At 41.8% G+C, this 16,384-nt stretch overlaps 1 protein-coding gene across 8 annotated transcripts in view; it reads left to right on the forward strand.

Annotated features, from left to right (window-relative positions):
* Window positions 1-16,384, forward strand: part of TBC1D1 (TBC1 domain family member 1) — a 239,902-nt gene that overhangs the window by 139,573 nt on the left and 83,945 nt on the right. For 3 of the 8 annotated variants that reach the window (XM_032273806.1, XM_032273830.1, XM_032273835.1), the window contains 7 exons: window positions 1,200-1,310; window positions 5,640-5,768; window positions 7,391-7,477; window positions 11,108-11,388; window positions 13,425-13,586; window positions 14,525-14,644; window positions 15,626-15,765. In XM_032273806.1, coding sequence (XP_032129697.1) covers window positions 1,200-1,310; window positions 5,640-5,768; window positions 7,391-7,477; window positions 11,108-11,388; window positions 13,425-13,586; window positions 14,525-14,644; window positions 15,626-15,765 — 1,030 coding nt within the window. The remainder of the gene's footprint in view (window positions 1-1,199; window positions 1,311-5,639; window positions 5,769-7,390; window positions 7,478-11,107; window positions 11,389-13,424; window positions 13,587-14,524; window positions 14,645-15,625; window positions 15,766-16,384) is intronic. The other 5 variants (XM_032273807.1, XM_032273811.1, XM_032273816.1 and 2 more) reach the window with 5 other exon arrangements.

Consider the following 16,384-nt stretch of genomic DNA (forward strand, 5'->3'; position numbering starts at 1 on the left):
ATAGGGAGACAGGAGGAACAGACAATGGATACTTGTCAATATGCTGGCGCGGTGGCTCATGCCTGTAATCCCAGCACTTTGGAGGGCTAAGGCAGGCAGATCACAAGGTCAGGAGATCGAGACCATCCCGGCTAACATGGTGAAACCCCATCTCTACTAAAAATACAAAGATATTGGCCAGGCATTGTGGCACACGCCTGTAGTCCCAGCTACTCAGGAGGCTGAGGCAAGAGAATCACTTGAACCCAGGAGGCGGAGGTTGCAGTGAGCTGAGATTGCACCACTGCACTCCAGCCTGAGCAACAGAGCAAGACTGTCTAAAAAAAAAAGGGGGATGTATTTTCAAAGTTTATAGACTAAAAACTTTGTGTTTCCCAAAGCAACTCATTAATTCATTTTACTTTCTTCATATACAGATAAAATAATACATTAAATTAGGTGGCTTTGAAAAAAGCTCACTCTGGCATTTCAAATCCAAAGCATTTGGGAGCAGGAGGGGAGCCTGGAGCTTCCTCTGTGCACAGTCCTCACTCCAGCAGACAGGGAAGCTAAGATGAAGGGACCTGGCCTCGGTTCCACTTCTAGGCAGCAGGCGGAACCTACACGTCCTGACTTCTGGTCCAGTGTGCTGTGCCACGACCCTGTCTCAAAGTTAAAAGGCATAGAGAGAAATTTTTTTTTTTTTAAAGAAAGATAAAAGAAATTTAGTACCTGCCATAAAATTGTGTATGGAAGGGCCTGCCCCGTGGGGATTCCACAAAGTGCTTCACGGCGAACACATTTGACATAGGAAATTATGACACTGAATTCAGATGCCGTTTTCCTTGCCAGTCCCCTAAGAGTTTCTAAATGTTTGGTCATTATGGCCCCTGGCCTCTGGGTATTTTCATGGATTTTGTTTTTTCCTCTTGTATTAAAAGCTATTTATTTGTTAAATATTTTGACTGTGTCTTTCTCTGATATTAAAGATTCATTTTAGATATGACGACATCAGAGATCAAAAACTAAATCTGGTCCACTGGCTCCACTGTTGCTTTTTAGAAATTCTCTCTACTTTTAGGATCGTTAGTGCCCCCTAGTGAGATGATTGGGTAAAGGCACTAGTTTAGTGGATGGAAGCTGTTACCATTTATGAAGAGATGGCTTAGCAATATTGTTGATGATTAAAAACAAATCCTGTTTCTGATTTTTTTTTTAAGAAATTGAGACCAAGAAATGAGCAGCGAGAGAATGAATTGATTATTTCTTTCCTGAGATGTTTATATGAAGAGAAACAAAAAGAGCACATCCACATTGGGGAGATGAAGCAGGTATGGCATTTTTGTGTCTTATAATTGTTGCCAAATCTCTGTAGAAACAAAGTGTTGAGGATTTTCTGAAACTATGATGCCTCTTTTTCTCCCTATGTTTTATTTTCATTTGTTGCACATGGAGGGGAATTTGGGAGAGTTAAATGATGTATGCCTCAGAAGATAAGAAAAGTTTCTGTCTGCACATAGTGGAGGCGGAACAGTGGCTCTAATAAGAGAACTGGCTTAGAGCAGCAAGGACTGAGTTTAAGAGTGGGTGACACCAGGATGAGCTGCATGGCTTACAGGGAGCTGTTCTGTCATCTTGCCTTTCTTCTTTGTAAACCTGGAAGGACATTGCATGGCTGCCTTTGGAATTACAAAAAGCATTCGAGGCAGGGCATGGTGGCTCACACCTGCAATCCCAGTGCTTTGGGAGGCTGAGGTGGGCAGATCACGAAGTCAGGAGTTCAAGACCAGTCTAGCCAACATGGTGAAACCCCATCTCTACTAAAAATAGAAAAATTAGCCTGGTGTGGTGGTATACACCTGTAATCCCAGCTACTCGGGAAGCTGAGGCAGGAGAATCACTTGAACTAGGAGGTGGAGGTTGCAGTGAGACGAGATCACGCCATTGCACGCCAACGTGGGCAACAGAGCGAGACTCCGTCTCAAAAAAAAAAAAGGAAAGTACCAGAATGTCCTTTGTAATATAAACCCTAGGTTACAAATATAATGTTAGCAAGCCTGGCTTATGTGCTATTCAGGTTAGAACTTGGATTAATGCCATTTTTCATGACAGAAATACAGAGTCTCCCTCCCCTCCTCCGCTGTCTATAGCCTTATTTAGCACTTCTCTTTGTGGGGTCTCAAGGCAGAAGCTGAGGCTCTCTGCAGATCTCTGCCTTGGAAGATCTTTAGGTTTGGGAGTCCCTATGTTACGTGGTACCACACACCATTTTCCTTTGTCTTTTGGACTCCACGTGAGTCCATTCGTAATGAACCATTAATAGCCTCAAAGCATACGCGTTTTATATTTGCTAAAGTTACTTGTCTGCCAAAAATCTAGAGAAAAATCAGTGAAGGAGGTACAGTTTCTCAAAAGTGTGTTGCCTTTTTCTTTTTGAACACTCCCCGGGTGCATGTTCCAAGGGCACTTCTGTGCTCAGCAGCGTGCTCTGTCCCTCGGCAGCCTTTGCATCTGGACCCCAAACCAGGCGTGCAGTTTTTGTGGGGTGTCCACTTAGCAGATCTCCTCATTAGGTTTCTACCTTCAGGGTTGCTTTGGCAGTCTCGTGCCTTCCCTGAACCCATGGGCTCATGTAGAGTGTCAGCTGGTTTCGAATCTCATTGGCCAGCCATGGGGTCCTTCAGCCGTGGCTCCAGGATGAGTATACGACCTGTGTTTTTGTGGCTTTTGACTTTTGGCCTTGGTTTGTAGCCATTCTTCCCTTCCCAGCCTGCACCCTTAAGATAGCATTCTGGTTCTGTGTGTCTCTTGTTCACTTTTGCATGGACCACACAGTCTGAGTTTTCAGTTAATTTTTGAGTTCATTTTTCAGCCTACGTCTTTTCTCTTTTCCACCCTTTTCCCTCTCTTGTGCCACTGATAGCTTTATCCCTGTTCTGATTTTCTTTTCTCTGAGTCACTCTGACTTGTTCCAACAGGAAATTGATAATTTTAAAGTAATTTATAACTGCCAGAAAGGGGAATGAAGCATTTATGGTAGATGGAAAGTCTTCTTTTACTAAACATTTTGAGCATGTATGGTGGATGGAAAATTTTGACCTAACTGCAGACTCATTTTTATGAAGCAGGATAATATTTTTATGATTTGGGCATAGATCATCTAATAGAGAAACGTGTTTAATGTTTTTTTTTCCCCCTAAAACATAAGAGCTCCATGCAGAAGTGACTGAGCCTTACGAGCAGAGCTGGCCTCTGTGCAGCACTTTCACTAGGGGTTTCTAAACATCGTGACCCAGAAGGTTCATGTCTTTGTCTATAAAGAAGCTGCCCTAATCCCCCGACGAGGTTGGTGTCCTCCAGGCTGGACACTCTCATGGGCTCTGAGAAGTGGGTTTTTCCGAGCAGCAGCTGCTTTATAGACCTATTAGGCACAGGCTTGAGATTCACTGATAGATTCCTTTTCATGTTTTTTGCTATCAGTTTAGCCACTTGGATTTCATCACCTTCTTGTTGCACCTAAAAATGTCTTTAGCTTTTGAAAATGTGGGAAGATGTGACCTAGACAGTGGTAGGGATCGTGGCTTTGACAGAACTTCTCTGGCCACCGGACTTCAAAAGCGGCCAGAGGACGGTGAGCACTCCTCAGTGCTGTGTGCCTCAGGGTCAGCAGGGATGCCCTATGTGCTTTTCAAAGACGGAAAGAATAGTGCCGGATAACTGTCAGAGGAGTTGTGAAATACAAAAAGCCCTGAATGAATCTTTAGATCTTGTGGAACAGGGTTCACTTTGGGAAAGACTTACACATTAAGTTAGAGGCTGTCATGTTTTAGTCAATGGATTGTCATTTCCACCTGTATTCACAGAAGTGGCACAAAAATTAGTATGAAATCAGCTGCCACTTACTGAATGTTTGCCATGTAACAGCTGGAGTTCTCATTCCTTACGTAAATGATTCCATTCATTCTACAAGTTTTCTGAGGTAGGTGGTAAAATACCCATTGTATACGTGAGGAAATGGTAGCTAGTGAGTAACGAGACACTTTTTCTGATGCCTAAGCACTTTATCATTATGTTTTTTTAAGGGGCTTAACAAAATTTAATGCTGTATAACTACTTATTGATTTGCTTGGGTCTGTTTTCTAGTACATTCGTTTTTCTTTCTTTTTGTGACTTTCTTTTTCTTTTTCTTTTTTTTTTGGAGACAGAGTTTCACTCTTCTTGCCCCGGCTGGAGTGCAGTGGCGCGATCTCGGCTCACTGCAACCTCCGCCTCCTAGGTTCAAGCTATTCTCCTGCCTCAGCCTCCCGAGTAGCTGGGATTACAGGCGTGCACCACCATGCCCGGTTAATTTTGGTATTTTCAGTAGAGATGGGGTTTTACCATGTTGGCCAGGCTGGTCTCAAACTCCTGACCTCAGGAGATCCACTCACCCTTGGCCTCCCAAAGTTCTGAAATTATAGGCATAAGCCACTGCGCCTGGCCGTTTGTTTTTCTAACAAAATTATTTTCTAGCAGAAAGTAATCAGGTGAGAATCCACCTAAGAAACAATTTAATTCAGATATTTTTGTTGTATGTTTTAAAAAAATGTACCTTCAGCTGGATGTGGTAGCTTACTCCTGTAATTCCTGCACTTCGGGAGGCCTAGGCAGGTAGATCACTTGAGCTCAGGAGTTTGAGATCAGCCTGGCCAACATGGTAAAACTCCATCTCTGCAAAAAAAACACAAAAATTACCTGGGCATGGTAGCGCATAGTCCCAGCTACTTTGGGGGCTGAAGTGGGAGGATTGCTTGAACCTGGGAGGTCGAGACTGCAGTGAGCCGTGATCATGGCACTGCACTCCAGCCTGGGCAACAAAATGAGACCTTGTCACCATGTCTCCAAAAAAAAAAAAAAAGTACCTCTTTGTAAATAAGTAACACTAAGACTTCCTTTAGAGGTTGTTGAGCAAGCTCCATTGTGTTTTTGCTTTCATTTTTTATGGCCAGCAGTTAAGGGAGAGAAGCTTTGTTTGCAGAGGAGAATGAAAGGATGATGGGAAAATAAAAGTAGAGAGAGGAAGAAGCAAGAAAGCAGAGATCTGTAGAGAGGGATGAAGGGGTTGTATAGGCAGAGAGAATAGGCTCTTTGACTGAGAAATGGATTTTGTCTCACCCTCTGAAATGCCCCAAAAGGTAAGTTATTGCTTTATCGTGAAAAGCTGATACTAGCTAGCTCCCTTGGTACCACGCTGTGCTCGATGCTTTACACCCTTGACCTGTTTCAGTCTCACGACGCAGTGTTAGGATTAGATCTTGCCATTGGTCTCCCTTTACTGAAGAGGAAGTTTGAGGCTCAGAGAAAGTAAGAATCTTGCAGAAGACCACGGTCAGTGAAGACATCTCTGATCCAGTTGCGAGCCTGAGCAATAAATGACTTCAATGGATTGGTTTCAAAGCACATTTCCTCATTTTACTTGGGGTAATCAAGGCAACTCTCTGAGGCAAAATTATTTCCTGGACTTGAAGCCATGCCACTAAGAAGCAAATGAGGCGAGATCATAGATAGAATCAAAATGATGGCCTGGTGCCAAAAAGATGTGTCCTAGAGACTTTTCATTCCTTTAAGAAGGAGAGAAGGAAGCGATAAGTGACTTAACTTTTTGTTTTTCACTTTTTTAGATATCACAGATTGCAGCAGAGAATATCGGAAGTGAATTACCACCCAGTGCCACTCGATTTAGGCTAGATATGCTGAAAAACAAAGCAAAGAGATCTTTAACAGAATCTTTAGAAAGTATTTTGTCCCGGGTAAGTAGCATAATTCCTCCTGATTTAAGTTAAATCACTTTTTAGGAGAGTGTAAGATTGAGTTCTATGCTTTTATTCCATCAATGTTCATCATAAAAGTAAAAGTGTAAAACCTTTTTTATGTCTTCTCGGTCTTAGAACAATATTACCTACATTGTAAATTATTTTTAGTTGGACCTAGGTTTGTTTTTTGTTTTTTGGTGGTTTTTTTTTTTTTTTTTTTTGAGAGAGAATCTTGCTCTGTTGCCAGACTGGAATGCAGTGGCGTGATCTCGGCTCACTTCAACCTCCGCCTCCCAGCTTCAAGGCATTCTCCTGCCTCAGTCTCCCGAGTAGCTGGGACTACAGGCACGTGCCACCATGCCCAGCTAATTTTTATATTTTTAGCAGAGACAGGGTTTCATCATGTTGGCCAGGATGGCCTTAATCTCTTGACCTCGTGATTTGCCTGCCTTGGCCCCAGAGTGCTGGGATTAGAGGCATGAGCCCGGCCTTGGCCTAGGTTTCAAAAAACATATTACTTACTCTTTTGTATTATATCCCATGGGACTTTTTTGCGTCCCCAAACGATATTTGTTGGCCAGTCTCTATTAAAGAGCCTGCATTAGATACATTACCTAACGGGGCTTCTGTTCTCCCTAGTATCAGTATATGTAACTTAAAAAAACAGTTACTGTCAACTGCTGGTGTTAGGTATCTGAAATGCTGTATAGAAGGGGTCAGCAAACCATGCCCATGGGCCAAATTCCACCCACCTCCTATTTTTGTAAATAAAGTTTTATCGAAACACTGCTGCATCCACTCATTTTCCTGTTATCTAAGGCTTCTTTTCTGCAGAGTTCAACAGTTGCCACAGACACTATATGCCTCACAAAGCATAAAATATTTACTATCTGGCTCTTTACAGAAAAAATTTGCCAAATACAGCTCTATAGGAAGAACAAAGTACACATGTGTACCAGTCTGGGAGTTCTTTAAGAAAGTACCCCTCCCTCCCATGAGTGTCAGTAGCCTTGATGGCACGTCTGAGAAATCAAATCTGATTTTCCTTCAGAGTTTCACATCTTTCTGGAGCGTGCAGTATCTTATAGTTCTTTTTGATTTTATGACACGCTTCTTTTGAAACATCTGATTTTTATTATTTTTTTCATTAAGGAAAGTTAAATTATATTTTCTTTGAAGACATTTCTGAAAGTTCTGTAGTATCTTCTGAGATCATGAAAAACAGTAGATTTACAAAACCAGCATTGGGAGGGGCTGCATTTGAGTACTGTCCGAGTGACGTGCAGCTGGCCGTTGTGATGACTTGTGACCCAGGGGAGGGAGATGCTGAGTGGGCTAGCCTGAGCACCGGATTTTCCTTATAGACGAATTATCTTGTCTTCCTGCCTATCACCCCGCCCAGTTACTCAGCCACCGGCTGTTTTGGAACATTTAGGTTGGTGTCTTATTTATTTAAAAAATGATGGAAATGTTGATTATTTTAATGTACATGTATCCTTAGTAGCATTTCTCAGTAGATACATTTTTCCTGAGCTTATTTAAATGGACCAACCTGCTTCTAGCTGATGCCTTTGCAAAAGCCTCCGGGTCATAACTCGACTGTCTTTTTTTTAATGTAGGGTAATAAAGCCAGAGGTCTGCAAGAACACTCCACCAGTGTGGATCTGAATAGCTCCGTGTCGAGTACATTAAGTAACACCAGCAAAGTAAGCACATTTCTCTTTATACGACACCCTGAAGAAACCAACACATAGGTCCTGCTCATCTCCTATCTACATACGTCCAATCATAAAACGTTTGGGGCTTCCAAATTTCTTGGCACAGGTGGAGGGCTGGTCATGCAATTCTATCATAAAATAAAAGTTTTATGTAAAAGAGCAGTTGGTCATTCCATAAACCAAGAAACAAGATCACAATTTTAGACAACTAATGTCTAATTTGTTACAATACAGCCAGTGGATTTCTTTCTCAAGTGGATTTTCCAATCAAAAAATAATTAATGTTTGGAAAACCTCAAAGAGTGGATTTGTGAATTTAGAGAAGTGTATGAGACCAACATCATCCTGATACCAAAACCTGGCAGAGACGCACCTAAAAAAGAAAATTTCAGGCCAGTATACATGATGAACATTGATGTGAAAATCCTCAATAAAATACTGGCAAACCAAATCCAACAGCACATCAAAAGCTTATCCATCATGATCAAGTCAGCTTCATCCCTGGGATGCAAGGCTGGTTCAACATACTCAAATCTATACATGTAATCCATCAATTTTTTCTTTTTTTAAAAAAATTTATTTTGGATTTAGGGGGTACATGTACATGTTTATTACATGGGTATATTGCATACTGGTGGGGATTGGGCTTCTAGTGTACCCGTTACCCAAATAGTGAACACTGTACCCAATAGGTAATTTTTCAGCCTTCACACCGTGCCCTTTCATTCTCCCTGACTTTTGGGTAAATTAAATTTCTGAAACTTTATCCTGTAGCTGGCTCTGTGATTATAATGACACATTACTGTTTTATTTAAATAAGCAAGTATCTATGTCCTTCTTTTAATAACTTGGTTTCCAAACATTTAATCATATTTAAACCTGGTCAGTTCAACTTTATACCTACTGAAAAGTGGGTTTGGGTTTTGTGCTAGGGAGGCCAGCTTTCCCTTCTGCTCCCAGAGGCCTCTCTTGATGCAGTAGTGGTTGTTTGTGGAGGCCAGCTCCGTACCACAGGAATGATTGACAGTCTTCCACCATCCCTCCTAGACACATGGCTTTCAGAATTTTTCTAACCTACAGTAAGAAGCACATTTAACACTGTGATGTAGTTCACAAACACACATACCTACACATTCATACACAAAATCAGAAGTTCACAAAACAGTATTTACTGTGAACAACATACAATACATACTGATATTTTGCTCCATTTTATTTTTAAAATGCCAATGGCAGACTCAGTTGTACTACCTACTAACGTGTTAGAGGGCCCAGTTTGAGAAACCCTTCTTTAGATGACTGCTTCTCAAATTTCAGGTGCCTGCATAATAGGGTTGTGGTTCAAGTGCATATTCTGGTTCAGCAGGCCTGGGGGGAGGCCTGAAATGCTGCATTTCTGACAAGCTCCAAGGCAGTGCTGCTGTTCCTAGTCTGCAGACCCCCTGTGGGGAATGAGGACCTAGACAGCAGTCTCGTAAATGTGAATTTCTAAGTTAAAATCTAGTGGAACATAGCATCGTCCAGCTTCCATCTAATACATACTGATCTTATCCTGCAATTCAGCAACTGTGGAAAGGCTATTTGTTTATTTGTTGTATACAGATGAACAACACACAAACCCTTTCATGTAGGAAGTTACCTAGGAAGAGAGAGATGACAGATGCACAAACAACCCCAACATAAGCAGAGTGTGGTAGGATCCCAAACGTTACAAATAAGAGACATGGGTATCTTAAATGTCAGGAGAACAAAGGGAAGAGAAGTTAGGTTTGGTCAGTGGAACCAGGGTAAACTTGAGGGGTAAGGGGGCTGTGGTGTTTTTGGACTAAATTTTAGTGTAGGTATTGTGCCTGTGGAAGTGAGCAAAGAAGAAGGCACTCCAGACAGACCAGTGTCAATAAAGATACCATGAAGAGATTCATGTCACTCAAGTGACTTTCCAGCAAGCCTGATTGCTTGCTTTTTATTTTTCTCCAAAATGCAGGTCTAGGAATATATACATATTCATTCTTCAGGACTCAATAGTTCTTAAGATTCTTTTAATTTAAGGATTTAAAAGTCTAAGATTTCAATTTCTAGAGTCATTCAAAGAGAGATGCAACTTTTCAGAAGCTGCTTGTGTGTATTGTATATGTTTACGTGTACTTCTTAACATCTTTCTTTTATTCCTCTTGAATTGAAAAACTGCTATAAAAATATTCTATTTGATGTAATTGCATCTGTTCTAACAAATTGATCACCTGGAGTTACAAAGAAGCCAAAATAGCCTTGAAATTTTACAAATGAAAACGGCCCTTTCAATTGTCAAATTAAGCTAAGGATTAGCTCTGTGATCTAATTTGGAGGGATAATAATAAGAATTTAGATCAACAGGTTTGCATGATGGAGACTGTGTTCTGTGATGTTCAAGTATTGAGTCCTGAAGAATGAAAAACTTCAGTTATGAAAGTAATCAACATTTCATAATATGTTGGGATTTTTTTTCCTATTTCTTATAAAATTAAACATATATAACTTCTCCCTTTAATGAACAAATTTCATTTTTTTTTTTCAAATTAAAACCCTCAATATCTGTCTATCTAAAAGGCACTCAACTGTGTATCAAATGAACAGGTAGAACTCAGAGTCTCCAGTCCTCTATTAAATGCTTTCATTTCTGTTTATTCATGTTGATTTATTTTTTTCCCTTCCAACAATTTCAATGGGGCAAGCTGCTACAATTCCTCTTTTAAAATATTTTAAATATATAGAAATATACTGTATTGGGCACGAGCCACGTCCTGGGTGTGCAGTGCTAAACATCAGTTTACTTGAGTGGTAGTAGTTCATTCCCTTGATAAAGCATGCATTGTGAAGACAAACAACTTTAAAATACTGTCATGATTCTCAACAAATGTGTGAGTACTCATACCATAGATTTATTTATTCCCTAGTAAAACAGTAACTTAGGTTTGTATAACATTTGACAATATAAAAAGTACTTTTGGTTGTATTATCATGCTTTGTTCTTGAAACCCGGTGAGATAAATGTTTACCCTCTTACACATGAAGAAATTGAGGTGCAGAAAGAAATGATTTCCCCTGAATTTCAGCAATAAATGCCTACAGAGTGATTTTTCTGTATTCTAAGAATGTTGATACAGTTCTAATCTCAAGATGACGAAGTTGAATCTCAACAGTAGATCAGATTCAGAGAGAGCCTTAAAATGTGGGTTTAACATGAGTGAACACGTGTGGCAAAGATAAATAACTCAGTGAAGCAGTGGAGACAAGGTGTCCAGCACTCACACCCCTTAGAGGCTGTAGTAAACAGTCCTGTTTTGTAGAGGCGGGGCACTGTTCATGGCGTTGCCCAGGACGTTACAGATGGTGGCTTATGTCCTTCCGTCCTCTACTTGGGCACTTTCCCCATTTCTCCAGCCAGCCAGCAGCGTGTCCTTGAGGAGCAGGCATTTAATGGACCTTCATTTTCTTCTGCTTTTGGTGGTGGACTCTAGATGGCGTTATAATCAGAACACATACTTAGATATTGAAATGTTTGCCTGCACTGGAACTGTCGATGTATAAATCCCACAGATTCCCCATGTTGTGTCTAATCTGCTGTGTGTTTGCTGCCAGGAGCCGTCCGTGTGTGAAAAGGAGGACTTGCCCATCTCTGAGAGCTCCTTCAGGCTCCTCGGCTCCTCAGAGGACCTGTCCAGTGACTCGGAGAGCCATCTCCCAGAAGAGCCAGCTCCGCTGTCGCCCCAGCAGGCCTTCAGGAGGCGAGCAAACACCCTGAGTCACTTCCCCATGGAATGCCAGGAGTCTCCACAACCGGCTCGGGGATCCCCAGGGGTTTCGCAAAGGAAACTTATGAGGTATCACTCAGTGAGCACAGAGACGCCTCATGAACGAAAGTAAGATTCGTTTAAATCTGTTGCATAAATAGCTGGGGCATATCTGGGACTAGCCAGGTATGTGCATCCCAGGTATGTTTATTGAGTGAGAGAAACTTAAGTCAGACTTTACTCTTGGCTCAAAGAGATAAGACGGGAAGCAGTGCCATGTTCGTTCCCAACTCAAGATGCTGCTGGTATGTATACAAGCAATGGGTACATGTATTGTCAGGAAGTGGTGAAAGTGAGCAAAAATGGTACCTAACATGTATAGCCATTACTCCTCAAACAAAGTAAGAGAAGTTGTTGACCTTGGAACTTTGCTGCTGTAAGCAAGAGGGCAGGCGGATGAGTCTCCCCTTCTGAAGCCCTGGAGCAGGGCTACAGTGGGAGGGAGAGGCCGTGATCCCTACAGGCAGAGCAGGAGAGGTATGCTGGCCTCATGGGGTGACAGGGGTACCTCGGGTTCTGGTCCTAGCTCTGCTGTGAACTAATTGTGACCTGGACAAATTTGTTAAAATTCTCTAACAAAATTGGAGTAGATGTCTTCTAAAATCTCTCACTGTAAGAATTCTAGATTCTTCTAACAAGATTTATTCAGTGGACTAGTTGGGCCCCCGTGACCAGTTAGAATCATCTGGTTATGGAGAAGGGTAATCAGAAGTTTCCCCTGTTGCTTCCAAGTGTCCCTTAGTGATTCATTTAATTCTGTGTGCCAGAGACTGTAAATGGACACAGTTATCTTTAAAAAGAGTTTTTAAAGAGTTATCTTTAAAAACAACTTTAAAAATTTTTTTAAACCCTTCCCCTGATAAATAGAAATCAGGGTCACACCTGTAGACAGTGGCTACCTTCCTCTGACTAGCAGCCGCAGAAGTCCCTGAGTGTTCCTGTAGTTCACACACGGATCGCTGAGAGTGTGAGTGGGTACGGCAGTGTTGGGAATGCTGTGAGTAGAGAAGCGGGAGAATTAACTGTCCTGGATGATGGGGCAGAGCCGAGAGCTTTGTTTTCTATCAGTCGTTGGAAGGAGTTCTCGGTTCTTTGGAATTCAGCAGGATAGTGGTGATCCCCAAAGCAGGGCACACGTCAGAAGGTACTGCTTAATAAACACGAGCTTTTCACGACACGCATCATTGGGTTGTAGCTGTGTAAGTTTCTTGTGTTTCTTAACACCCTGTCTGTACACTGCTTCTGTTCTGCCTCACCACTGCCTGCCCACTCCTCTGTTTTTGGCATGTTCGGTGATCATTGAAGCATTCCCGCCTGGAGAGTCTTAGTTCTTTTGTGAAGTCTGCTGTTTCTCATAAGCCAGGGTTGGTAGGACTTCGTATCAGTACTTTTCCTTTCTCCCTGAAGAATGTAGCTTTATAATAGATGATGTCAGACATCCGTAATGAGACGGATGGGGGGATGCCTGTCTGTCTGCCTCTCTGGCATGGCCCGTTCTGCTTTCTTTCCCTCTTGTGGACTCTTTTCTGATTTATCTACAGGAAATAAGACATTGACATTCAGGACAGGATATTGTTCATTTTAAAGGGACGTGTATTTTTTAACGTTAGGATTTTTTTGCTTTTGTTTTTACTTTAACAATTTTTTTCCTGTCGGTTCCTGAAAAAGAAAATAGAGGAAAAAAAGTCTTATTGTTGCTGGGTGAAGCGGCTCGCTCCTGTAATACCAGAGCTTTGGGAGGCTGAGGTAGGAGGTCACTTGAGGCCAAGAGTTCAAGGTTACAGTCAGCTACGATCGTGCGACTGCACTCCAGCCTGGATGACACAATGAGACCTATTTAAAAAGAAAAATATTGTTGGGAGCATAAACACACAGGAAATGGTCCAGAATGGCCCTTGATATTCTTCTCTGTTTTTTACTGACAACTCCTTTTGCCATAGAGAGAGCAGAGATGAGGAAGAGGAGTGGAAGAAGCCCTCCACTCTGATAGTGTTATTGGAACAACGAGACCAAGGCAGTTGTGCTCCTTCCATCTGTTTGCTCCGTGTCCCTGTCGGCGCCCCATCTCCCGCTAACCCCCCGTGCTTTCTCTGATTGCTGTTTAGTGTGGATCCTTCACCTGCGGGTGAGTCTAAGTGCCGCCCAGGTCAGTCTTCAGCTCCTGCTCCTCCACCTCGTCTTAACCCCTCTGCCTCCTCGCCAAACTTTTTTAAGTACCTAAAACATAATTCCAGTGGAGAACAAAGTGGGAATGCTGTGCCAAAGAGGTGAGCACACTCACGTGGCAAGTTCGGTGTTGTCTGTCTTGCTGGGGAGTTCACACTGACAAGGGTGTGCTGAATGAGGGGAGTGTCCACGCAGGAAGCAGAGCCACTGTGTGTATGTGTGTGTGTGTGTGTGTGTGTCTGTCTGTATTTCGTCTTATTTTCAGCTGTCATTTGAACCAAGTTAATTTTACTATTGATTACTTAAAATTATTATGAAAACAGATCTTAATGGCACATTGGTTTGTGTTTGTTTTTGTTTTTGAGACAGAGTCTCACACTGTCCCACAGGCTAGAGTACAGTGGTGCGATCTCGGCTCACTTTGGCCTCCGCCTCTCGGGTTCAAGCAGTTCTCCTTCTTCAGCTTCCCGAGGAGCTGGGACTACAGGCATGCACCACCATGCCTGGCTAATATTTGTATTTTTTTGTAGAGATGGGGGTCTCACCATGTTGGCCAGGCTGGTCTCAAACTCCTGACCTCAAGTAATCTGCCTGCCTCGATCTCCCAAAGTGCTGGGATTACAGGTGTCAGCCACTGCACCCCACTGCAAATAGTTTTTTGTATACTTATTTTCAAATTTCCTTGCCCTGGTGGACACTTACATACATGTGTATACACACATACACACATTAACATTTGTGTTTGATCATGTACACTGCAATTTGTGCCATATCAAAAACTTCCTGATTGATTTAGGAGTCATTTGGAAAATGGATTGATTTTCTTTTTTTAGCAATTACTGATCTCATTCATTTAAAATCAAATTTTATTGGTGAAAATGAAAGTTAAATCTCATTCGTAAACTACTTATAATTTCTTACCTAGTTTACTTTTCTTAGCATTAGAACAAAAGTGTTTCTTTTATTTTGAAGTTTATATTTTGTACTTTGTGTTTTTATGTTTCTTTATCCTAAACTCTTTTTTCAACCAAACTCTTAGCATCTCCTACCGTAATGCCCTGCGGAAAAAACTTCATTCTTCTTCCTCTGTGCCAAATTTTCTAAAATTTCTGGCTCCTGTAGATGAAAATAACACCTCTGACTTTATGAACACAAAAAGGTAGGGCTTAATTTAGATACATCACGCCTGGGTGTTATTAATGTTGAATATCATTAGATATACAAGGGTGTTTTAACTGTTCTTTTGCCATTTAAATCATTTCAGCTAAATCTGTTGTGTCTTCTTTCTTATACCTTTTTCTTACTAAATGTAATTTTTAAAAAATGTACAACCAACCTGTTCTCCAGTTTTGATGAGGATTATTTTAAGTGTTGTTATCTTAAGAAAAGTCTTTGCCAAGTCTCTGAGACCCGTGTTCCTGGGTAGTGAGCATATAGCTGTCCCAAATCAGGTTTGTCCAATCTGTTCGGGATGTCTGATCTGTAAGTTGAGGGGATTGCTTAGTTACAGGTACATGACTTGGGTATAAATTAGAAGGGCCTTCTCAGTTTGTCCTGTGAATAGAAAAAAAAATTATGATTGTGTTTATATATTGATAATTATATTTTGTAGTTTTAAAAATATACACATTAAAACGATCATCATCATCAAGTGACTGCATAGTTACTGTCTTGCTGGTTCTGTGTAATTAAATTGCAACTTTTTTCATTTTTTGTGGGAATCCTTGGAGACTCGGGCCAGTGCTGAGCAAATGATATTCCCATGTACAGAGTAGGGCAGAATGGGGACCCTTGGCATCACCCCCCCCTTCCCCCTTTAGGCAGTTTCTTTTTTTTCAAACTGGCACCAAGAGAGGCCCAATTGGAAGCTATGATATGTGGAACATGTTTCTTAATCTCTATTATAATGGAAATCATTTAAGGGTATGTAATCTTTCTTTTCATGAAAAAAATCTTGTAAGAAAGCAGTTCTTTAGGAATGATGACCCACTATGAACTTGATATAACTTCTGTGATTATCTAATAGTTTGTTTACACAAAGAGAGTTGATAATTTAGTGCCGTGTTTAAAAAAAGTTAAGCTGACAAAATCCCATTAATTCCACCCCACTAGTCATAAATCAATCATCTTATAATTTTAGGGACTTTGAATCCAAAGCAAACCATCTTGGTGATTCTGGTGGGACCCCCGTGAAGACCCGGCGGCATTCTTGGAGGCAGCAGATATTCCTCCGAGTAGCCACCCCGCAGAAGGCGTGCGATTCTCCCAGCAGATATGAAGGTAAGGCCTATACCTGAAATGAAACTTCAAGAGACTATGCAAACATCCAGCTCACAGAGGACCCTGGGAGCCCCATCATACTGGTAGGAGAGCAGAGAGCTGGCCTCTTCGGTGTTGGTAGGTCTGAGGCAGTCACAAAGGTAACTAGGGAGGGAATTTGGAGGTTACCCTGCATTTCTTAGGGAAGGAATTTGGAGCTCACTTGGGGTAACCCCTCCATAAACAGGAACCGAGCTCTGATGTTCCGAGTGATCACAGTGTTACCAGCAGTGAATCCACACAGGTCTGCAGCAACCTCACATCTTGCCTCCTAAGAAGAAAGAATTTGACCAAGGGACATAGGCAAAAGGAGAGACTGAGGCAAGTTTTAGAGCAGGAGTGAGTGTTTATTAAAAGCTTCAGAGCAGGAATGAGAGGAAGTAAAGTACACTTGGAAGATGGTCAAGTGGGCAACTTGAGAGGTCAAGTGTGTGATTTGGCCTTTTGACCTGGGGTTTTATAGGTAGCATACTTCCGGGGTCTTGTGTTCCTTCTCCCCTGATTCTTCCTCTGGGGTGGGGTGTCCACATGTGCAGTGGCCTGCCAGCGCTCGGGAGGGGAGCATGCGCAGGGTGTTTAC

The sequence above is a fragment of the Sapajus apella genome, unplaced genomic scaffold (assembly GCF_009761245.1).
Source record: "Sapajus apella isolate SASKATOON/1434 unplaced genomic scaffold, GSC_monkey_1.0 scaffold5, whole genome shotgun sequence".
In the NCBI taxonomy this organism is placed as follows: Eukaryota; Metazoa; Chordata; class Mammalia; order Primates; family Cebidae; genus Sapajus; species Sapajus apella.